This window comes from Trichomonas vaginalis, chromosome VI (genome assembly GCF_026262505.1).
Source record: "Trichomonas vaginalis G3 chromosome VI, whole genome shotgun sequence".
In the NCBI taxonomy this organism is placed as follows: Eukaryota; Parabasalia; order Trichomonadida; family Trichomonadidae; genus Trichomonas; species Trichomonas vaginalis.
In genome coordinates this window covers 12867317-12890281 of record NC_067208.1, presented here as the reverse complement: position 1 = coordinate 12890281, position 22965 = coordinate 12867317, and the positions used below count along the sequence as shown (strand labels likewise).

General features: G+C 32.5%; 14 protein-coding genes and 2 pseudogenes across 16 annotated transcripts, besides 1 other annotated feature; 8 read left to right on the top strand and 8 right to left on the bottom strand.

The window, feature by feature from the left end:
- Positions 1-4945: 4945 nt before the first annotated feature.
- On the top strand, positions 4946-5308 carry TVAGG3_0855480 (uncharacterized protein; the record flags this gene model as incomplete). Its single annotated transcript, XM_051249477.1, has 1 exon — positions 4946-5308. The coding sequence occupies one exon, from the start codon at positions 4946-4948 to the stop codon at positions 5306-5308; it is 363 nt and encodes a 120-aa protein (XP_051084952.1).
- An 18-nt stretch (positions 5309-5326) lies between these two features.
- On the top strand, positions 5327-5569 carry TVAGG3_0855470 (serine threonine-protein phosphatase family; the record flags this gene model as incomplete). The annotated part of the gene is made up of 1 exon (XM_051249476.1): positions 5327-5569. One exon carries the CDS (start codon positions 5327-5329, stop codon positions 5567-5569), a length of 243 nt encoding a protein of 80 aa, XP_051084951.1.
- A 2163-nt stretch (positions 5570-7732) lies between these two features.
- Positions 7733-22965: part of a mobile genetic element that runs on past the window's edge.
- TVAGG3_0855460 (uncharacterized protein) lies at positions 8327-8577 on the bottom strand (the record flags this gene model as incomplete). The annotated part of the gene is made up of 1 exon (XM_051249475.1): positions 8327-8577. A coding segment is annotated over one exon (251 nt), but the record flags the coding sequence as incomplete, so codon positions are not given.
- On the top strand, positions 9142-9543 carry TVAGG3_0855450 (uncharacterized protein; the record flags this gene model as incomplete). Its single annotated transcript, XM_051249474.1, has 1 exon — positions 9142-9543. The coding sequence occupies one exon, from the start codon at positions 9142-9144 to the stop codon at positions 9541-9543; it is 402 nt and encodes a 133-aa protein (XP_051084949.1).
- On the top strand, positions 10727-11587 carry TVAGG3_0855440 (uncharacterized protein; the record flags this gene model as incomplete). Its single annotated transcript, XM_051249473.1, has 1 exon — positions 10727-11587. The coding sequence occupies one exon, from the start codon at positions 10727-10729 to the stop codon at positions 11585-11587; it is 861 nt and encodes a 286-aa protein (XP_051084948.1).
- TVAGG3_0855430 (uncharacterized protein) lies at positions 11808-12098 on the bottom strand (the record flags this gene model as incomplete). Its single annotated transcript, XM_051249472.1, has 1 exon — positions 11808-12098. One exon carries the CDS (start codon positions 12096-12098, stop codon positions 11808-11810), a length of 291 nt encoding a protein of 96 aa, XP_051084947.1.
- Positions 12368-12718, top strand: TVAGG3_0855420 (uncharacterized protein; the record flags this gene model as incomplete). Its single annotated transcript, XM_051249471.1, has 1 exon — positions 12368-12718. One exon carries the CDS (start codon positions 12368-12370, stop codon positions 12716-12718), a length of 351 nt encoding a protein of 116 aa, XP_051084946.1.
- On the top strand, positions 12976-13552 carry TVAGG3_0855410 (organellar and viral DNA polymerase type B; the record flags this gene model as incomplete). The annotated part of the gene is made up of 1 exon (XM_051249470.1): positions 12976-13552. A coding segment is annotated over one exon (577 nt), but the record flags the coding sequence as incomplete, so codon positions are not given.
- TVAGG3_0855400 (organellar and viral DNA polymerase type B) lies at positions 15049-15777 on the top strand (the record flags this gene model as incomplete). The annotated part of the gene is made up of 1 exon (XM_051249469.1): positions 15049-15777. One exon carries the CDS (start codon positions 15049-15051, stop codon positions 15775-15777), a length of 729 nt encoding a protein of 242 aa, XP_051084944.1.
- On the bottom strand, positions 17106-17555 carry TVAGG3_0855390 (protein of unknown function, DUF4106 family; the record flags this gene model as incomplete). Its single annotated transcript, XM_051249468.1, has 1 exon — positions 17106-17555. One exon carries the CDS (start codon positions 17553-17555, stop codon positions 17106-17108), a length of 450 nt encoding a protein of 149 aa, XP_051084943.1.
- On the bottom strand, positions 17612-17981 carry TVAGG3_0855380 (P-loop containing nucleoside triphosphate hydrolases family; the record flags this gene model as incomplete). The annotated part of the gene is made up of 1 exon (XM_051249467.1): positions 17612-17981. A coding segment is annotated over one exon (370 nt), but the record flags the coding sequence as incomplete, so codon positions are not given.
- On the top strand, positions 18191-18468 carry TVAGG3_0855370 (annotated as a pseudogene). The gene has a single exon. A coding segment is annotated over exon 1 (278 nt).
- On the bottom strand, positions 18485-18874 carry TVAGG3_0855360 (protein of unknown function, DUF4108 family; the record flags this gene model as incomplete). The annotated part of the gene is made up of 1 exon (XM_051249466.1): positions 18485-18874. One exon carries the CDS (start codon positions 18872-18874, stop codon positions 18485-18487), a length of 390 nt encoding a protein of 129 aa, XP_051084941.1.
- Positions 19096-20178, bottom strand: TVAGG3_0855350 (annotated as a pseudogene). Its single transcript has one exon. A coding segment is annotated over exon 1 (1083 nt).
- TVAGG3_0855340 (uncharacterized protein) lies at positions 20207-20608 on the bottom strand (the record flags this gene model as incomplete). Its single annotated transcript, XM_051249465.1, has 1 exon — positions 20207-20608. One exon carries the CDS (start codon positions 20606-20608, stop codon positions 20207-20209), a length of 402 nt encoding a protein of 133 aa, XP_051084940.1.
- On the bottom strand, positions 21018-21551 carry TVAGG3_0855330 (protein of unknown function, DUF4106 family; the record flags this gene model as incomplete). The annotated part of the gene is made up of 1 exon (XM_051249464.1): positions 21018-21551. The coding sequence occupies one exon, from the start codon at positions 21549-21551 to the stop codon at positions 21018-21020; it is 534 nt and encodes a 177-aa protein (XP_051084939.1).

The window sequence follows — 22965 nt, the reverse complement described above, 5'->3', positions numbered from 1 at the left end:
CTGCCACGTCAAATAAATAAATGACACAATGGAAAAAACCTAAAACAAGTAGTCCTTATTTCAAACCACATTTACTTACTAATAAAATTTTTTGTTATGACACTTTCTCCAGTTTATAGGACCTCTCTCATATTCTATCTTGTCATATATAAAACTCATAGTCATGTATGTCCTCTACCATCTCATAACGGTTTCCAAACCACTTTTATCGGATGTAAAGTAAAAGCATGGATGGTTATGTATAATCTAAAGTTTCTAAAGAGTCTCTCAAAGTCCAGTCTACTTGGTATTGAAATCCATGTGTTATAGAACGGCGGGTCCATTATAAAGAAAACATTTTCCTTGTCTTTATATTTTTCATACAACTCTGTCCAATAACATCTCACAAACTCTATACCCTCAATATATTTTTCTATGTCCTCTTTGAAAACATTTGTATAGTTAAGATATAAAACTTTTGACATAAGTGTTTCAATGTCATGAACTCTTATAGAACCACTATATAATAGTCTAGCAGATATACTATCCCAGTCTATATATTCTGCTTTTTTCAAAACCTCTCTCACAATATCTTTCTTATCTAATGGTATACGTTCCATCTTACCTATAGGTATCTTTTCTTTTAACTCTTTCAATATATTGTTTGTGTCTGGTATATGTTTGAGACGGTCCATATAGTTGTCGAAGTCATTGCATATAATCTTTGAGTCAGGAAATATGGTATGACATAAATGGGATATATAGAAACTTCCACCGAACAAATCTACAAATGTTAGACCATTCGGTAGTTTCTTAAGTTCTCTCAATATAATATCTTTACATCTACTTTTATTTCCAAAGAACGGTAACGGAGGTTTTGTAAAATTCATTTATATATAATAATAAAAATGTTTTTACCCGAAAAGTGACAGAAAAGTGACAAAACATGAAAACATATATAATTTGTGAAAAGCGACACAAAAAGTGACACTATTAATATGATGTAAATAACAACGGTTTTGGTTTTGTCACCGGCTGGTCGGCTGGGGTTCGGTCCTCCTCTTGGGGAGTGTGGTAGAATTTACGAAAAAGTGACAGTAGAAAAGTGACACTTAACCTTAAATTTCCAAACACTATTTTTTGATTGTATTTTGTTATTTATATATTTATATATATATGTATATTTATATATGTATATTTATATATGTATATATTTATATATGTATATATTTATATATGTATATATTTATATATGTATATATTTATATATTTATATATGTATATATTTATATATGTATATATTTATATATGTATATATTTATATATGTATATATTTATATATGTATATATTTATATATGTATATATTTATATATGTATATATTTATATATATATTTATATATGTATATATTTATATATGTATATATTTATATATGTATATATTTATATATGTATATATTTATATATGTATATATTTATATATGTATATATTTATATATGTATATATTTATATATGTATATATTTATATATGTATATATTTATATATGTATATATTTATATATGTATATATTTATATATGTATATATTTATATATGTATATATTTATATATGTATATATTTATATATGTATATATTTATATATGTATATATTTATATATGTATATATTTATATATGTATATATTTATATATGTATATATTTATATATGTATATATTTATATATGTATATATTTATATATGTATATATTATATATGTATATATTTATATATGTATATATTTATATATGTATATATTTATATATGTATATATTTATATATTTATATATTTATATATGTATATATTTATATATGTATATATTTATATATGTATATATTTATATATGTATATATTATATATGTATATATTTATATATGTATATATTTATATATGTATATATTTATATATGTATATATTTATTAGAAACTGCTTCATGCTGTGTTGAGTAAGCTTCGATGTCTTTGTAGGATAGCTTTCTGAGAGCGAAACAAGATAGTGTTGAAAAAAAAATTTTGAAAATCTGAGAGACTGTGCAAGAGCCAACGACCAAAACACTACCAGTAAGATACAGCAGTAGTAGCTGCTTCATGCTGCATTGAGTATTGTTGAATAATTTGAAGTAGTGGTTTTTGAAATCAGCACCCCTATGAGAGCGCTGGCGACCGAAACACCACTAGTAATATTGTGTATTAGAAACTGCTTCATGCTGTGTTGAGTAAGCTTCGATATCTTTATCAGACCACCTTTAAATTAACCACTCACATTCTCACTGTGGTCCATCTAAAATTTGTAAGCTTTATGACATAAAATTATATTATATGCAGGATCCCACCTATTACTTAATCTTTTTGGAATAAATGTTTTACCCAGATTTTCCTTACTTTTACCACTCCCCATGTAATTTCTGGGGAAAACGATAATTCATTTTTTTTATGGATGAATAGATCGTTTTCCTAGAAAGGACCTCATATCTCTGGCTAAAAAGAGTGTCAGATCCTAAATAGATTATTGATCTAGTGTACAAATCCAATAAAAAGCCTATTTTTTTGGCTTTTTTGGTGCTCATTTTTTCGAAGATCTACATGAATATGGGGAAACCATCGGATTTTTTTTGGTTAACCCACATCTTCATGTAGTCTGGACTATCTTTCCTCGAAGGACCTCTTTACGGGTGTAAAAACTCATAAAGTTCTCAAAAGATTCATTCTCGATCTCCATGCTGAAAGAATTTACAATAAAAAAGAGATCTACGCATCAAACCACAGCCATAAATGAACTGAACCCCTAAAGCTCAGCTCTTAGTTTATCAAAAACGTCGAAATCCTTCTCATTGCAATCAAATTTTCTCAATAACTCATAAGAAAAATCGAATTTTGATTAAGCCGATGTTATAGGTATCACAAATACTACAAACTTGAGCAATATCGAATTGCCAGCAAAAGTTTGAAATTGCATTGCTCATATTTGTTTTGTAAACTAAAAATCTGCTTATATTATTCATTAATTTTTTATATATTATTCATATACTTTAATAAAAATAATACTATTTCACCTTAAAAATGAATTTCATAAGTCAATATTATTTTTTTTGAAAATGTATCAATTTTCGATTAAAACAACATGAGAATAAAATTTACGCAAAATTATTTTTAAAAAATGGTTTTAAAAATTTACAATTGATGAAGAATAAGATTGCAAGAAGTTTTGAAGTTTAATTTTAAGAAAAAAAATTCGGATATTATTCATGGATCTAAGTAATCTGATATTTGAGTATCGGCACTATGCATAAAACATATATTTATAGTTTTTTTGGATTTTTATGATTTTAAATATATTCAAATTTGGCAATCCAATAGATTTTTAAAAAATAGGTAAATAAAAATAGATTACATATGCAGCAGATTTAGAACATGAAACAAATCTTATAGTGACCCAAAAAAAAATTCATGATCCAAAAAAGAAAAAAATTGGTTAAATGGGAATCAAACCTTGGCATAATGAATCATTATGTCGGATGTTTACACTACACTACACCGGCAGTTCGAAAAATACCCTTGGTGGTTCTATTTAATAGCTACTCCCAACGATAGGCGGTGTCCCCAGCTTTAGAGGGGTGGTAAAAGTAAGGAAAATCTGGGTATAATATTTATCGATTGATTGTAATTTTTTGTATAAAAAAAGTTTTTTATTTATATTAAAAATAAAAAAAAAAGGTAGTGGGGCTTCCAGGCACTTCGTGCCCTCTAGCCCCGAAGATGTTTAGTATAAATGAAGTTTTTATTCGGAAAATTGTTAGTCTTCTGGTGTGAATTCGGAGGACTCTTCTTCTTCCTCCATTGCTTCTGGGAAGAAGCCTTCTTCTGGGTCGAAAACATTATATAATGTTTCACTTTTCACAAATTATATATGTTTTCATGTTTTGTCACTTTTCTGTCACTTTTCGGGTAAAAACATTTTTATTATTATATATAAATGAATTTTACAAAACCTCCGTTACCGTTCTTTGGAAATAAAAGTAGATGTAAAGATATTATATTGAGAGAACTTAAGAAACTACCGAATGGTCTAACATTTGTAGATTTGTTCGGTGGAAGTTTCTATATATCCCATTTATGTCATACCATATTTCCTGACTCAAAGATTATATGCAATGACTTCGACAACTATATGGACCGTCTCAAACATATACCAGACACAAACAATATATTGAAAGAGTTAAAAGAAAAGATACCTATAGGTAAGATGGAACGTATACCATTAGATAAGAAAGATATTGTGAGAGAGGTTTTGAAAAAAGCAGAATATATAGACTGGGATAGTATATCTGCTAGACTATTATATAGTGGTTCTATAAGAGTTCATGACATTGAAACACTTATGTCAAAAGTTTTATATCTTAACTATACAAATGTTTTCAAAGAGGACATAGAAAAATATATTGAGGGTATAGAGTTTGTGAGATGTTATTGGACAGAGTTGTATGAAAAATATAAAGACAAGGAAAATGTTTTCTTTATAATGGACCCGCCGTTCTATAACACATGGGATTTTCAATACCAAGTAGACTGGACTTTGAGAGACTCTTTAGAAACTTTAGACGTTATACATAACCATCCATGCTTTTACTTTACATCCGATAAAAGTGGTTTGGAAACCGTTATGAGATGGTTAGAGGACATACATGACTATGAGTTTATATATGACAAGATAGAATATGAGAGAGGTCCTATAAACTGGAGAAAGTGTCATAACAAAGAAATTTTATTAGTAAGTAAATGTGGTTTGAAATAGGACTACTTGTTTTAGGTTTTTTCCATTGTGTCATTTATTTATTTGACGTGGCAGAAAAGTACAGAGAATATGAAGATGAACCAATGCCTGCAAATGTTCAGTATATGTACTCGTAAGAGATATTTTTATCTAATATTAAATGGACGCACAGAACTTAGCGAATGCACAACAACCTGGACAACCAAACCCAGAGAATATTCCAAATGAAGTTAGAATACAAACTGCAATGGCAAACTATGGTCAAGTGCCAACAGATGTACAAATGCAAACTGCCATGTCAAATGACGCTGCGTTAGGTTTGCCACCATGGTATGCAAATATGAGATGGAAAGAGTTTTATACAAACCCTGAAGTGGGATATAAACAACTTTATGCAGATGACGCGAACACAGGAGTTGACCCAGAATATGTTTTCTACCAGAGGAGAAACAGAATGTATGAGCTCCAGTTAAAGAATGCTATGGAACTCAACAGGAAACGTAAGAGACTAGGTGGACATTAGATTTTTACTACTAGTAAAATGGGTTTCTTTGGAAGAATAGGAAACTTCTTTCGAAATGTTGGAAGAGGTATATGGAATGGAATAAAATCTGTCGGAAGAGGAATTTGGAACGGTGTCAAAAATATTGGTAAAAGAGTAGGTCAGTTCGTTGGTATTATACCTAAAGACCCTGAACCAGAAGAGCAAGCTCCTGTAATACAACAGCCTGAACCTGCACCACAGTCTAGTTGGCAACCAAATCCAACACCTCAACCGTATTAAAAATTATATTTTTACCGTTCGATAGTAGTTGTATATGAAACTAAGTTCTAAGTAAAACGCATGGTATAATGAAATTATTCTTTTTCTTCCATCTGTAGTAAACCATACTTGAAAGTCTGAAATACTTCCACTTGGTGGTTCGTATAACTTTGTAGGTTTTTCGTAAAAGTCATTTGCCAAGCATAAGAAAGAGTTTTGGGCGCCAGAAAATGAAGCATGAACAATAATAGCATCTTGGTCGAAAACATCTTTAAATAAATATGGTTCATCTCTTGCATATCGACTGTAAATATTTGCTAAAGGAAGTTCGACTTTCTGATTTAACATTCTTTGCAAAAATACCATGACATTGCAGTGAATTCTGTATATATTTGTTCGTCTTTATTTGGATTGTTTTCGTAGATTTGAAATGACACTTGTGAATTTTGTTTGTCATATACAATTCTCACATAAAGTGTGCTCTCGGTATTTGCATATTCATCAGCATATTTTGCATAACATGAATTTATTTTATCTTCTATATTTTTTAACGCAGTCTGTAGAGAAGATGAAAGGTCAACTTGTATTAGCTCAATTTCTTCCCACATTTTTCGTTTCCCTTCAGATATATAATCTATATGAAACCTTACAATAAATGGAAAACTTTTATCTTCTACAGACACAAACTTCATTCTACGAAAGCCAATAGCTTTTGTGACAGATGGGTCTCTTAGCCATCTTAATGGGTAGTCAAAACGATAGCCTTCATGCTTTACGGTCTCTGTCTCAAACTTTTGACCGACATTAGTAAAAAGTTCATCTAATGGTTTAGTTGTAGCAACTCTTGAATTTTCTTTTTCTATTGAAAGCATATTTTATCTAGAATAAAAATGTCGAAAGATATTGCTTCCATGAGAGAAATACAACACAACCGACAACTCATTATGCAAGCTCTAAATAAGAACACAACAAACTTTTCAAACTATTCTAAGATATCTGAGTCATTGAAAGAAGGAAACTTAAAACTGACATTAAACCCAATGACAGATGAGTTTCTGTTTCAAGACAATAAGAACCATACTGTCTGTATAAATCCAACAAAAGGAACTTTAAACGAGAAACCTATAAATGAACTTCTTTTGAAAGCAGATGTTGACAACAAAGCTGACAAAGAATATGTAGACGATGCAATAGCAAAAGAAGAAGAAAGAGCTAACAATGCTTATGCAAAAAGAACATACTCATCCTGAACTAGCAGACAAAACATATGTTGACAATAAAATGTCAAGTGAAGTGACAAGAGCTGAAAACGAATATTCTAAAAAGACTCATACACATTCTATATCTGAAATAACAGACTTACAAGAAACCTTAAACAGGAAAAGTGCCGTTGGACATACACATTCTATATCTGAAATAAAAGACTTACAAGAAACCTTAAACAGGAAAAGTGCCGTTGGACATACACATTCTATATCTGAAATAACAGACTTACAAGAAACCTTAAACAGGAAAAGTGCCGTTGGACATACACATTCTATATCTGAAATAACAGACTTAAACGTTAGCCTTGAAAAGAAAGCAGATAAAACATATGTCAACGGAATATACCAAAGTTTGATAGGAACAACAAAAAATATTGAAACTATTGTTGGTGACTTTTCTTTCAATGAAGAAAATAAATATTTTAGATGGCAGTTTGTACATTCCTTAAAAAATGGTATACGGTATAAACTCATTCCGAAAAATAACAATGAAATGTATGTAAGCTATATAAAGAATAATGGTACACAAGTTAAAGTTCCATTAGACAACAACTGCTACTTAAACTTATATGGAGACGAACAAAAGAAATATTTCCGAGTTTATGAAATGGCAGATATGACATTGCCTGACCCAGCTCCAGCACCATATTATTATGACTATGTAGATGACGAAGGAACACTACATGCAGATGAACAAAAGCAAACATTATATTTAGATTATTATAGATATAAAAGATATAATGCAATAGAAAAAACGAGAATAGTATATTATTATATAGATGACAGAAATAAATATTATAGTCAAGATTTTACCTACCCTGAAAACATAAGATTATATTATAAAAAATATTCTGACACAAACCAGAAGAAACCTGAAATAGTTGCACTATATTTTAAGTTCAAAAGAGACAATCCTATAATATCTCATATGTTTGATTTAATGAACCCAGTAGGTTCTATTTATACATCTATGGATGCAAGAGGTCCTCAAGTAATGTTTGGTGTTGGTGCATGGGAACAAATAGTCGACAGGTTTTTGTATTGTGCAAACTCTTCAAAGGAAACAGGTGGTTCGAAGAAAATTAAAGAAGCAAACCTTCCACCGCACACTCATACAGGAACTACAAACTTTTCTGGCGACCATAGCCACTCATTAAGAGACCACCCATTATACAACTCAGAATATTATGCTGGCAATGACGTTTTATCTCCAGATTATAACCATTCAGCAAAAAAGACTTTTCGACCAACTGAACCAGGAGGAAATCATGTCCATACTTTCACAACAAATCCAACGGGACAAAGTAAAGACTACATGCCACCTTACATGACAGTTTACGCATGGTATATAATTGCTTAGTCGTCATTTTCAACTTCTTTAGCATATTCGTCAGGAGTTGTCTTATATTTGTTAGGAACTGTCTTTGAAAGTATACCACCTTGAACTTTGACAAGTTTGAAACGAGGTCTGACAATAGTAGTTTTATCTTCTGCTTGCAGTGTGTACATTTTGCCATGTTTGCCTAAAACTTCATAATATTCTCTTGTATACTTTCTTCTATTTTTACGAACACGAATGTGAGTACCTGTCGGGTTCCCATTGTTGTCATAGTCAATAGTATTTTCATATGGGTCGCGTTTAGGTATTTCTATTTTTACTTTGTCACCTTTCTGAAGTTTGAAGCCCGGCATTCTTTCTTGTTTGTCTCTTTTGACTAAATTATTAAATATATAGTCTTTCTCTAAGTCAGGGTTGTTTTTCATTTCTTCGGGGAGTGGTTTCCCAAACCTTTTTGTTTACGGTTATTGTAAATATTTAAAACTTGTCTCATCTTTGCCATGGAGAAGTGTCTATACTTGTCGTCATATGACATTTCATTTGCTTCACCACCTTGTGGTTGGTTTAAGTCTCTTAACATTTTTATACAACCGTCAATGACACCAAGAGCAGAATGGTTTTGGTCGACAATGAAATATTGTTTACATTTTTTGAACGCAGATAGTTTTTACATCATCTGATTTGAAAGAACTTTCACAGTCAGATGTCAGTTTTGTTGGATGGTATTTGTCAACGAATATTGTCAAAGCAGTTTTCACATCTAAAAAATTTTTGGACCATAATGGTATGGCTTCACAGTATCTTGTTTTGACCAACAAATATTAACCAGTATGGTGGTCCATCTTCTCTATACCTCGGAATGTTTTCCAAGATATCCATAAACCAAGCATTTGGTGTTGAACTAAAGATTTTTATCATGAGTGCTTTCTTTGTTGCTTTAGAAACATAGGGGTCCTTGTTTGGATTCGTCATTTTTTATCCTATAAGAAATGGGTTTATTTGGCGCATTAGCAGGAGTTGCATCCAGATTTTTGCCCGCAGTGGGAACAATAGCCAGAGGTGTATTTGGAGTTGGAAGGAAGATTTTGAGTACATTAGGTATACTTAAAGAGAAAGCACAACCTATTATACAAACTGTACAGAAAGGTTGGGATGTAGCACGAGATGCAACAAATCTTATTCCAAATCCTGAAACAAGAGGAAAAGTTCAAGGATGGATGGACAATGTAGGAAGACAAGCAGGAAACTATTATAACAAAGCAAATGACTACTATAACCAAGCAGGACACTATATGGACCAAGGTGAAAGATTCTTTAACAGAGGATATAACCATGCACAACAATGGGTAAACAATAACCAACCTCAACCGCCTCAAACGTGGGGAATGTAAAGTTTTTTACTGAGATGAAATGAACAATACAGCATTGAGACAAATGGGTTCAAGATGGATTTGTCGGCTTCCAGCAGTTACACCACGTGTTTGTCAAGTTCTTCCTATACCTCAGGAAGTTTTAGACCGACTTAAAACAACAACAACCAGTTGAAAACAAACCAAACTAAATTTTTTTACTGAGATGAAATGACCGAAGAAGTTGAAACGGTAGATTTGACACCACAAACAAAAAGTTCAGAACCATTGTCAAAACCTGTCAAAGAACTTACAGATGAAGAGAAAATTCAATAATAGAAAGTGCCAGGTCTGGAAATACAAACCCTAACTACAAAGTCACTTTTCATAAAAATGGAACGGCAAGTATCTCAAAAAAGAAACAGACTCTCACAAATAAAATATTGAAGTCTGAAGGAGCTTTCGAGACAACAGATGGAAAAGTTTACTTCACTGACCAACAGTTCATTATAGAACATCTCATTGACTTAGAGTCGAAATATTCTAAACTTTACAACAAACACAAAAAGTTGAAAGGAAAACAAAAACAAATGGCATATGATATTTATGAAGATGTTGACGACACAACTGTTCCTGCAAGTGAAGTAAAGTCAGAGAAACCGAAAAGTGACGAAAAACCAAAAACTGAAGATAAACCAAAACCAAAGTTTAGTTTGGAAACTAAACCAAGTCAACCTTCATTAGCTGGTATGGGTTGGCGTCAAAGACTTGGCAGCAGGCGGTTATGTAAAGTAAAGAAAAAATATTTTTTTATTTTTATAAAAATGCCCCCATATAGAATGGATAGAAAAGTCTGCTAGAATAAAAGCAGAGTTACAAAGATATGGTTGGAGAGTTTCGAAGAAGTTTAAATATAGGAAGGGAAGACCCATAAAAGTCTATGACAAATTGTCTGGTCTTCGCTACGAAATGGATTTGGAAACAGCACGTGCAAATTATCCAAACAGACTAGAGAGGTTAGAAGAAGAACGTCTTATGGACATGCCTTTCGATGTTAGTGAACATTGCATGAAGTAAAAATTTATTTTTAAAAAAGTGACATTTTTTAATTTTATTTGAAATGTACGCTGAGTTTGTTGGAGAAGACCGTTGGGAAACTTGTTTGTTAGATGAGAAATATGAAATGGCATACCATTTTAAAACAATATATTTTTACATATATTAAATGCTTCAGGTTGAAAAACAAAGAACAAAAGTAGCAGATACAAAACCGTTAGACTATATCTTTACAAATGCTGGTAGGACTATTTCAGATGAAGAAATTTCATCCCGAGTATACAGGTTTGACTATCCAATTCGTTGGCTTCAAAGTCCTTCAGATGCAAAGGCAATAGGATTTAGAAGAGTTTTGTTTTCAAATAGAACTAACGCATTTATGTTCGCAGTATATTTTCATGGGCAGTATAAAGGTTCTGATGGTCTAATAGACAAATTTGACGAAATGAGAATCTTTACAGTTCGTTCAGACGAAAGTCTTGAGAAAACTCTAAATGACTTTCAAACTCAAATGAACAAATATTATTGGGAATTTCAAGAAAAATACGACTCTTTACTAAATGGAACATACTATCTGAAACTAGAATATGACAAGATGAACTCCACCGTTTCATTTCAAAAGATTGAAATTAACCCTCCAAGAGATACAGAGTTTTTATTTTGGAAAGTAGACAAACGTTCTTGGGCACAATTTCTTCGGTTACTAAACCAGAACGAACCATTACCACCAGATGGTCCATTTCAATTTATACTTCCACCAGCAGATTTGACAGTTTATAGAAACGTGTTTGACCCTCAAAATGTTATGTGTCATGCAAGTTTCAGTTCAAGCAACAATAGTTTTCTATGTATTGGTAAGGACTTTTATGACTTTGCTTCTAAATTCTACGAACCACCTAGTAACAGTTTCTCTGACTTTCAAGTTTGGTTCACAACAAATGGTGTGCAACATATTATTCCATTGTACTATGACTTTTATCTCGAATTGTCTTTCATATATAACTACGGAAAAGTGCTGAAAAAGTATTGAAAAATAAAGTTTATGTTAGCATGTTAGATCTAACACGTTTTCTAACCACTTTTCTAACATCGTAGAAAACTCATGAAAACAATTTATTTTTGACACTTTCACAAAAAACATAAAAAAGTGAAGTTAAACGTTAAGGTTTACTGAACTGGTTGGATGTCGCCTTCACAGGTTATGTAGAACGGCTGACCCGAGAAGCGAAGGAGAGACTGAATTGCCAATTTCATATGGGTAGGGGGTTCTCCTTGTTTGGAAGTAGTATCCAAGGACGCTTGGCAAAGAACTTTATAATGGCTTCCTTCTTTGCTTGCTTTATGTCGTCGAAAGGAGTGTTTTCTGGTATTTGAATTGGAATTCCAGTCGAAGTCTCGAGATTCAAGACAGCCCTTCCAGAAATAGTGGTGAACTTGACCTTGGGCTTCATGACCTTGCGCAAGTAGTCTTTAACAAGCTCGTTAATTTCAATTAGGTAAATTGCCTCGTCAAATCCTTCTGGCATTCCGAGTCCTTCCATCCGACAGGAAAATATTTTCCCGACAACTGGAAAAAATTTTCCTTCCGACAGAAAAAATTTTTCCTTCCGACAGAAAAAATTTTTCCAGTTGTCCGTCCGTAAACCATTCAAATTTTCGAAAATTGAGAACTTTTTGGTCGAACTTCAGAAAAAGTTTTTCCTTCCAACAGAAAAAGTTTTTCCTTCCGACAGAAAAAGTTTTTCCTTCCGACAGAAAAAGTTTTTCCTTCCAACAGGAAAAGTTCTTCCTTCTGACAGGACACAAACGAATGTCCCACGTCCCACCAACCCAGTCCATTCCCAAACCAGAGGAACCTAAAGAACCACAACAGTCTCCTCAGCAAGCTCAGTTCCAGCAAGTACCTCCACCAAATTTCTACCAATTTCCACTTCAAGGTTACTACCCACCACAAGGCTTCCCGAACTACCCTCCTCTGCCTATGCCTTACTTCCCCAACCCTTGGATGTTCCAGCAAGCTCCACCCCAGCAATTCCAATCTCAATCCAAATCGAAGAGAGACCAAGAGTTCGAAGAAGGTCTGAACCGTTTACGCAAAGAGTATGCCATAGCTCCAATTGAGAGAAAGTTGTTCCCGGACCAAAAATATAATTTATGTTAACATGTTAGATCTAACATGTTTTCTACCCTCATTTCTACCCTCATGAATTTTCATGACTTCTTCGTAAATGTTTTGTCAAGACTTCTTCGTAATGAGTGTAAAGGACCCAAAAATATAATTTAGGGTAGATGGTTAGATCTAACCTGTTTTCTACCCTGTTTTCTAACCTCATGAATTTTCATGAATTTCCTTAAGATAGAAAAAATAAAGTTAGTTTTATTTTTATTTATTTTTTTATTTTGTATGTAAGAACATATATGACAAACATTGAGTTTGAAACAGTTAAAAAGATAGACAATGACACTAAAGTGGTTAGAATAGGTGATTTAAACGTAAGATACTCAAAGAAATACAACAAATATTCTTTGTCAGACATTTTATCTCCATCTGGAAAGAGACCGAAGGACTGGGTTAGAATTGCTTCTACTCAGAAAATTTTGACAAGAAATCCTGAGCTTATAATATCGGTAAGATTCTATGGAACTACAGCATATCTCATTGACAAAAGTCTTATACCAATAGTTTTGTTATGGTTAGACCCAGTTGTTGGATATAACTTCATAACATATGGTTCATTCGATACGGAACGTTGCAGTGAAGGCTTACTTTACATCGTTCAGAAACCGAAGGACTTCAATACAAAGAGATATAAGATAGGAAGAACATATAATATAACTCAAAGATATGACAGTACAGTCAATAGAGTCAAGGTTGTGTTCGTTAATGATATGAGAGCTGCAGAAACAGAACTGCTTGAAGTTTTTGAGAAAATGTATGGTGCTCCCACGAAAGGTAAAGAAACGTTTGAAGTAGATGAGATAGATAAAGCTATAAAATTATTTGACGAAGTTGCTGAAAAATACATGTAAAGCGTTTATTTTTGGTCTTTTGTGAAAGTCAGAAAATAAAGTTAGTGTCATTTTTTGTATTTTTTTGTATGTAAGATATGATTTCAGGGATTTTTTTGACGAAGTGTCAACCTTCACTTCGTCAAAAAATAACAGTTATCTAATGAAAAAGTGTCATTTTTTTGTATTTTTTTGTATGTAAGATATGATTTCAGGGATTTTTTTGACGAAGTGTCAACCTTCACTTCGTCAAAAAATAACAGTTATCTAATGAAAAAGTGTCATTTTTTTGTATTTTTTTGTATGTAAGATATGATTTCAGGGATTTTTTTGACGAAGTGTCAACCTTCACTTCGTCAAAAAATAACAGTTATCTAATGAAAAAGTGTCATTTTTTGTATTTTTTTGTATAAAAGACATGATTTCAGGGATTTTTTTGACGAAGTGTCAACCTTCACTTCGTCAAAAAATAACAGTTATCTAATGAAAAAGTGTCATTTTTTTGTATTTTTTTGTATAAAAGACATGATTTCAGGGATTTTTTTGACGAAGTGTCAACCTTCACTTCGTCAAAAAATAACAGTTATCTAATGAAAAAGTGTCATTTTTTTGTATTTTTTTGTATAAAAGATATGATTTCAGGGATTTTTTTGACGAAGTGCAAACCTTCACTTCGTCAAAAAATAACAGTTATATAATGAAAAAGTGTCATTTTTTTGTATTTGACGAGAATGTTTAGGTGAAGAGGTTAGATCTAACACGTTTTTTAACCTCTTGAATTTTCATGACTTCTTCATCGTAATGAGCGTAAATGTTTTGTCATGATTTCATCGTAAATGTTTTGTCAAGACTTCTTCGTATATGTTTTGTCATGATTTCATCGTACATGTTTTGTCAAGACTTCTTCATCGTAATGAGCGTAAATGTTTTGTCAAGACTTCTTCGTAATGAGTGTAAAGGACCCAAAAATATAATTTAGGGTAGATGGTTAGATCTAACCTGTTTTCTCACCTGTTTTCTACCCTCTTGAATTTTCATGACTTCTTCGTAAATGTTTTGTCAAACATGAACGTAAATGTTTTGTCAAGACTTCTTCGTAATGAGTGTAAAGGACCCAAAAATATAATTTAGGGTAGATGGTTAGATCTAACCTGTTTTCTACCCTGTTTTCTACCCTCTTGAATTTTCATGAATTTTCCCGAAATAAAAAATAAAGTTAGTTTTATTTTTTTTATTTTTTTTATTTTTTTTATTTTGTATAAAAAAATAAAAATGTCAACAATCGGCACAACAGCAATACAAACAACTACAGCACCAAACTCGTTAGTCATGAATCCTACGTCAATGTTGGTAGAGATGAAAAGCTTCATTCCTTCTTCATATACTTTTGAAACAGAAATCCAGAAGATAAAGCAAGAACTTTTAACATGTAATTTAGACTGTAGTGCGAAAGATGAAACAAATGAACAGTATCTTTATGAAATGGAGGACCTCATCGACCATTTACCCAAATTGCCTGAAATCCAACAACAAAAACTCACTATTCCTGAATTCGATGAAATAGAAGTGAAACCAACTGACTCAGTAGAAATAAAGAAGTTCATACGAAAGGTAAACTATGAGTTTCTAGGATTTCATTGCAACCATAAGGTTATGGACAAAGATTGCGATATGGTATATAAGAATGTTTCTGACATATATAAATCTGAAGAATTTAAGACCTACGACAACTTTGTTTCGTTAGTTGCTGAATGTGTATGGCAGATAAGAGATAAAGATAGAAGAGGCAAAGTATGGAACAAACAAATAAGACCCGCTATGTTTGAGATGAAGAGAGCAATTGACGCTTTAGTTGTTTTAGCTGGTAAGGTTTCAGAATATAACGCAAAAATGAACCCGCAATGTTCTAAATGTAAAGCAGCAATGAGGAAATATAACTACTCCGTCAAAGAGATAGAACGTATGAGAAACGACTATGCAGACTTAAAGAAAGAAGCAGAAAAACCAGCAGAAGATAAAATGGACATGTTAGAATTTCTGAACAAAAACTATCCAACTGCTGACGATTTCCTTCTATCTGATGTCAAGAAGAAATATAAAGAGACTTTCGGTATCGTTAAAACATTCGATGTACTAAAAGAAGAAATAGAAGCTACGAAACTGTTTAGAGTCTCACGAATTCATAACGTTTACCATGTAAAACGCTTATAAAATAACTGGGGTAGAAAAGAGGGTAGAAAACAGGTTAGATCTAACCATCTACCCTAAAATATATTTTTGGTCATTTACAATGAAGTCTTGACAAAACATGGAATCTCTTCCCTCGGAAAACCGAGAGAAGCAATCATATGACAAAGTCTTGACAAAAACATTTAAGTTCGATGAAGTCTTGAAATTTCACGAGTTTTGTGTGTTTTAGACCATGTTAGAAAAGAGGGTAGAAATGAGGTTAGATCTAACCATCTACCCTAAAATATATTTTTGGTCATTTACAATGAAGTCTTGACAAAAACTATCCAACAGCAGAAGATTTCCTTCTATCTGACGTCAAGAAGAAATATAAAGAAACCTTCGGCATTGTTAAAACATTCGATGTACTAAAAGAAGAAATAGAGGCTACAAAACTGTTTAGAGTCATGAACCATCGCAACATATACCATGTAAAACGCTTATAAAATAACTGGGGTAGAAAAGAGGGTAGAAAACAGGTTAGATCTAACCATCTACCCTAAAATATATTTTTGTCTGATTTACGCTCATTACGATGAAGAAGTCTTGACAAAACATATACGTTCATGTTTGACAAAACATTTACGAAGAAGTCTTGACAAAACATATACGCTCATTACGATGAAGAAGTCTTGACAAAACATATACGTTCATGTTTGACAAAACATTTACGAAGAAGTCTTGACAAAACATATACGTTCATTACGATGAAGAAGTCTTGACAAAACATTTACGAAGAAGTCTTGACAAAACATGTACGAAGAAGTCTTGACAAAACATGTACGAAGAAGTCTTGACAAAACATGTACGATGAAATCATGAAAATTCATGAGGTGAGAAAAGAGGTGAGAAAACAGGTGAGATCTAACCTTCTACCCTAAACATTATTTTTGCTGAATTCAGCACAAAAATCTGAGTAAAATGGCATAAGATTGCTTCCCTCGGAAAACCGAGAGAAGAGATTCCGTACGAAAACAGTGAAGAACAGCGAGTAAGTAAAAAAACTTAGTCGCCAAAACTCTATGAAAATCGTGAAGCACAGCGAGTAGGTAAGAAACCTTAGTCGCCAAAACTCTATGAAAACAGTGAAGAACAGCGAGTAAGTAAAAAACCTTAGTCGCCAAAACTCTATGAAAACAGTGAAGAACAGCGAGTAGGTAAGAAACCTTAGTCGCCAAAACTCTATGAAAACAGTGAAGAACAGCGAGACCGACTTTTTTCTGGGTCGCCTAAAACTCATGAAAATCGTGAAAAATAACAGAGTATTTTGACAACTTCAAACAAGTAGAGTAAATGAACACTTACATTTTTCAAGCTTGACTTTTTACAATTTGAACTTTGTTTGCGTAGATATGAATTCTGAAAGAAGTATGAGGGTCTTGTATGACTTTGTACTTCTCCCATAGTTCATATCTGTCAAACTTACCTGCCATGGACTCTTTCATAAGTTCCATGAAATCGTCTTCGGACAATCCGGGGAAAAGTATAATGTCAGTAAGTATTCTTTTAACATCCTTACTTAAACTCTTTGCTGTCTGTACACAAATGACAACTGAGATGTTAAAGTGTCTGAGCTTCTTAAGAATTCGACACATATCTTGTTCTCTATTCTTTAACAAAGGATGAGAAGCAAAGTCATCTAAGATAAGAAGACACCTATGAGGGTATGTCTTCCAATCGTAAGATTGCAATTTCTTCGAAATGTATTCTATCTCTTTCTGTTTGTTTCTGAAGTGTTTCTTCTCTAATATTCTCTGCATTTCCTCATTTGGGTCTTTAAACTTAGAATTTATATACTCATTTATAGCATTATACTTCAAAACTCTTCTTTGGTACTTCTTTATCCAATCCAACAACTCAGAGTCTTTTATACATACTAACTTAGACTTCTTTATAATATCTTTGAACGAATTGACGGTTTGGTCAAATTGACCAGAAGTACTACAAATGACTACTAACTCATAAAATGGGTTCTTCTCATCTAGTTCTTGTTGTTGTGCAGCCATTTTAAGATAAGTGAAAGTCTTACCCGACCCAGGTGGTGCAATTAGACCTGTTATACCATTCTGAGCAAATAAGAACTTGTCATGTATAGGCTTTATCTGAGCATTTTCTAACTTCCTCTTGTTCTTGTTTAAAACATTCTCAAATTTCTTGTCAATGTCAGCAAACTTTTTTTCTAACATATTTTTAGAAAAATTAAAATTTTATTTTTAGAAAATGTCTAGCGATTTCGCTATCTATATTCGAGACAAACTTTTTGACAGCAAAACATCTGTCGACCATAAAATCTTACATAGTGTAAACAAGAAAGGTGAATTTGTTCTAAAGTTCTGTTTCTGGGAATATGACAAGAACCATAAAACATTAAGCAGAGAAGTCTTAAAATTTGTCAATGACAGACTTGTTGACAGAGATGACGCCTCTTGGAGAGATGAAGTCCAACAAAACTTCTTAGAATGCAAAGAAGACACATGCGCTGTTCTTGAAGATGAAATAGAAAACAGAATAGAAGAGCTATTAAAGGACAAAGAACTTTTACATAAATATAGTTGCGCCAAATTTGACATAACTCCACCAGAAAAGAAGAAGAAAGAAAAGAAAGAAAAGAAAGTAGAAGAAGAGAAGAAAGAACCTGAACCAGTTCCAGAGAAAAAGAAATTTGACATGTAAAAATAAAATTTTATTTTTAGAACATTTCTGGGTCAATGTCAATGTTCTCTTCCTCTTTAGGAGCAAACACTGGCTTAGACTCTAAAATCTTTTTACCCAATTTACCTTGAACTTCTACAACTTTAGACTCATAATATTCATAGTCGTCTGCTTTCTTTGGTTCATAAGGTATAACAAGTTTGTATGCTTTGCCTTCTTTAAGGTTTGAGAACCTTCTGTCAAAACTTTCTTTGACTGCTAACAAACCTTCTATGTCTAAGTCTTCAAATTTCGCACCATTTTTAGTCACAATAGCAAACTTAACTGGTTCGATGTTCCAAACTTTGCTGAATGAAGACTTTTCAAAATGGTAGAAGTAAACATTCAAATATGTGAATGGGTCTAGTTCTTCTTTAAGTCCTGACATGTACTTGTTTACTGAGATGAATTTTGCCATCTTTTCTATCGGATAAAAAAATATTTTTTTTTAAAATTTACTCAGAAAAAATTTTCTTTGTATATACACCATTCTGAACATCTAAAAGACTTTTGACATTTGCCAAGAATGTTCGTTTAGACGCTGTCATATAACCATATTCTTGACAATATTGTTTATACGAATCGTACAATGACCTTTCATCTAAACACTCAAAGTCAGTTTCATCTATGAACAGTTCATATACACTCTTGTTTGCTTCTAACAATGTTTGTCTCTCTTCGGTATGTGGAATTTGTCTTGGATTGAACTTTGAAATATCTAATGTCATAAAATATGAGAACAAGTGGTTGTAAAAGTCAGATGTCAAAGTTTCTGCTAAGTCGTCAAAATATTCTGTATCTTGCATATGAGCTTCTGACGTTCTGACAACTACATATCTTCTGTCAGAACTTTCTAACTTCATCGGAACAGCATTGTTTGAAACCATAATGAAGTTTGCAACATTTTCACAAACTCTTTGGTCTTTATATTTTCTTTCAACAACTCCAACTTTGTCTGTTTATAAGACTCTTCAAAGCATCTGAGTTTAAAACTTTTGTTGTATCTATACTTTGAAGTTCATTGCAAACTATAAGTTTCATATTCTCAATTGAAGAGTTAAATTTACCGCAGATGTTTTCTAAGTTTGTCATATTAGGGTTCGAATAGCCCTCTAACAGTTTGCACAAAATATCTGTAAAGAATGTGTTCTTACCAGTTCCTTGCTTTCCAATTATAATGAGAGCAGTTTCATTTTTAGCACTTGGATGTTGTAAGATGTTTGCAAACCAACATAAGATATACTCATAGACTCTTTCGTTTCCATTGCATATAATTTCTTTGACATGGTCTAACCAAGCTTCTATAATATTTTCTTTCCATTCTACTTGTTCGTATTTATATCCAGTGAAGATAGAATAGAAGTTTGGAGAAGGTGTATAGAACTTTATACCTCGAACTGAAAAATCTTCTAACTTTGACAATAAGATATCCCAAGCATCTAACATCTTCATGCCAACTTGTACGACTTTTATTTTCTTAAGTTTCTGTCTACATTCTTGTTCTGAAACTATTGTCGCTTTAGGTTTGTTAAAGACTACATCCCATTCTTTCATAACATAACATTCTGGGGCAGAGTCGACATAAATGACTAAACGTTTCAAATTCTCGACTGCTTTGTTATAGTCTCGAAATGGACACATATTTCTGAATGCTTGGAAGTCATAAAAATCTGAAACATCTATTCTGTACATTTTTATAAAAATAAAAAAATATTTTTTTTTATTCTTGACTTTGTTGTTGCATTTGTTCCATTTGTTGCATTTGTTGTTCTTGAGCTATTTGTTGTTGAAGTTGTTCTTGTAATACAATACTTTCACCAGTTGCATCTTCCAATTCGAAACTTTCTGCCGTCATTGACAAATACATAGGACATAAAAGTTTTACAGGAACAAAGTTTGCGTCAACTAATGTCAACGTTATACTTGCCAAAGTGTTTGAGTTCACTAAGGTTGAAAATTCTGCATTCGAATGAACAATAGGCAAACCAGCAGAGAAAGTATTGTTTATACGCATAAGTATCTTTTGGTCATAATAGTTTCTGTCGACATTCGAATAACACTTTGAACCTAAGTTTGAAACAATATATAAGATTGGTGTGCTTAATGTCAATGGAATAGACATTCCTTGTATGACACCTTTTCCTGTTATAGGAAACTGTTGGTAGTAAAAACCAGAAATAAGTTTTGTATTATAGCTCATATCGTTTATAGTAAACTCAGTCGGACATCCAAACATAATGAAACCTGCTCTAGTTGCAGCACATGTTACACCCGTACTTAAAGTATTAAATAAGTCAACAAAACCTGTTGGTGGTATATCTGAGTAAGTATCTTCAAAGGAGTATTTTTTACCATTCACAACAATAAAGTCTTCTGGTGTCAAAAGAGCAAAACAGGCTTTAGTCGTCATTGTGTTTAAGGTTAGTTTACAATATCGTCCTTGAGGACTTTGTAAGTTTGTTGTTATAGAATTATATGACTCAGGGTTTTTAGTTGTAATAGTATAAACCATTATGTCTTCTGCCATTTACTTAGCAAATAAACTTTAATGAAATGTTGTGGTCGTCAAATATTTTTATGACGTCTGGGAAACTATACTTTAAGTTCAACGTTTCACCTCCTTTCATAACGTATATCTTGTCAATGACATTATATGAAACACCACAGCAACTAATGTCGGGTTCTATTTCTTTGATGTTTATATCGTCTGCCTCTGTCAAAAGTTTCAATAGTTCTTTCAAGACTTCATGAGGTGCAATGACATATGAGTTCACTTTTACAGGGTTGTGTTCGACCAAGTTTAACATTATACTTAAAGCTTGACAAATCTTCTCCTGAGTTTGAAGTTTGTCTTTCAGTTGTTGGTAGTCGTTTCGAATATCTGCAACAGAACTTAAGTCTCTGCTAACTTCAGGATATGTTGGTTCTTTTACAGGAACAATTGTTATACCATCTTCGTCTTCGTATGGTTTCCCCACTTCAACATCTCTGTCTTTGACATTGACAATAACACTTTGACTGTTTGTTTGAGTTGGTGAATTTAACTTCACATCTGCCACCGCCATTAAACCTTTTGAAACACTCACGCTTCTATTTTTCGGAAATGACATTTTACTTAGAATAAAAAGATGGACGTATTCGAGTATCTCTTCGAATTGAAGCAGAACAAAGTTTACACACACAAACAATACAAATACATTGACAGAATAGTTCTTTACACAAACAATGGAAAATGTTATAGAATAGCAGTCTTTGCTGAACCTAAATATTTTCATAAAGCAAAGAAAGTTGGTATAACCGAGATGGTGAAAGTTCTTGACGTTGACAAAAATATAACAACAAAACTTACAGATATTTCTAAAGGAAAGTTTATAATACAATATTATGTCAAAACTGGCGTACTGTCAATATTTGACGGAGAGAAGTCAGTTCAAGAACAACTTACTGACCTGCTGCCAAAATCTGCTCGATGGAAGCTGTCGTTATGCCAATCTGAGGAGCCCCAGCAGGTTTCATCGAACGAATCTTCAAAAGAGCATCTTCCGTGAAAAGTGCTATTGGTTTTGTAAACTTCTTTGCTCTCAGTTCATCTGGACCGTCTCTGTCACCAGTATATTGTATTTGTACAGTACCAACAGTTGAAATACCACCCATAAAGTCTTCTGAGTCAGCAAATGGAATGCCAAGCCAAAAGTTTGAACGGTCTCCATTTGTATATTGAGTTTTTTGACCTCCTGTATGAGTCCATACTTTCATATATGGCATAATAGAACTTTGCATTTCAGGGTTAATGGTTGTTGTGAAGTTGTTGTTAAAGTTCATAGCATCTAATGTCAAGTTGTATGACCTCATATCCTCAACTGTAGAATATTCTTCTCTTGGATAATATTTGCCATCTATGTTTATATGATATTTAATACCGGGGTTGTAGAAACAAGAATAGTCATTTATAGTTCGTCTGAACAGTACAAACATAGTATCTGCATGTTTCATTGCAGTTGTTAAAGCAATATCTGTTCTTGCACCTGGGTCAGCACTTTGGTTTCCAACTTCACCTGCAAAGTCTTTGACAGATATTTGGTGTATAGGGAACATAAGTGGAACTGCAATATATTTGGCAGCTAAAGCATTTGAAATATCTGGGTCCAACATATAGACTGCAAGTCTGCTTTCTATTCTCTTGCATTCAAATTTTTCGCATGTAAACTTAACTGGGTCCCAAGCAGTTCCAGCAGCATTGAAATAATAGTTTACTTCATTGTTGAAGTTTGAGAAACCAAAGTCTAAGTCAACTTTGTCTTTGCAAAATTCGGCGAATGATGTTTGATTTGTTCCCTTTACGTCTGTAATAGTGAATGGGTCTTGTGTTGGTGCAATGACTAAGTTATTTTTGCTTGGAGTAAGTTCAATAGAAATTTTTCCTGCCCAGTTTGGCAAGTATCTTAAAAACCTGAAGATGAGGAAAGATGACAAAGGAAC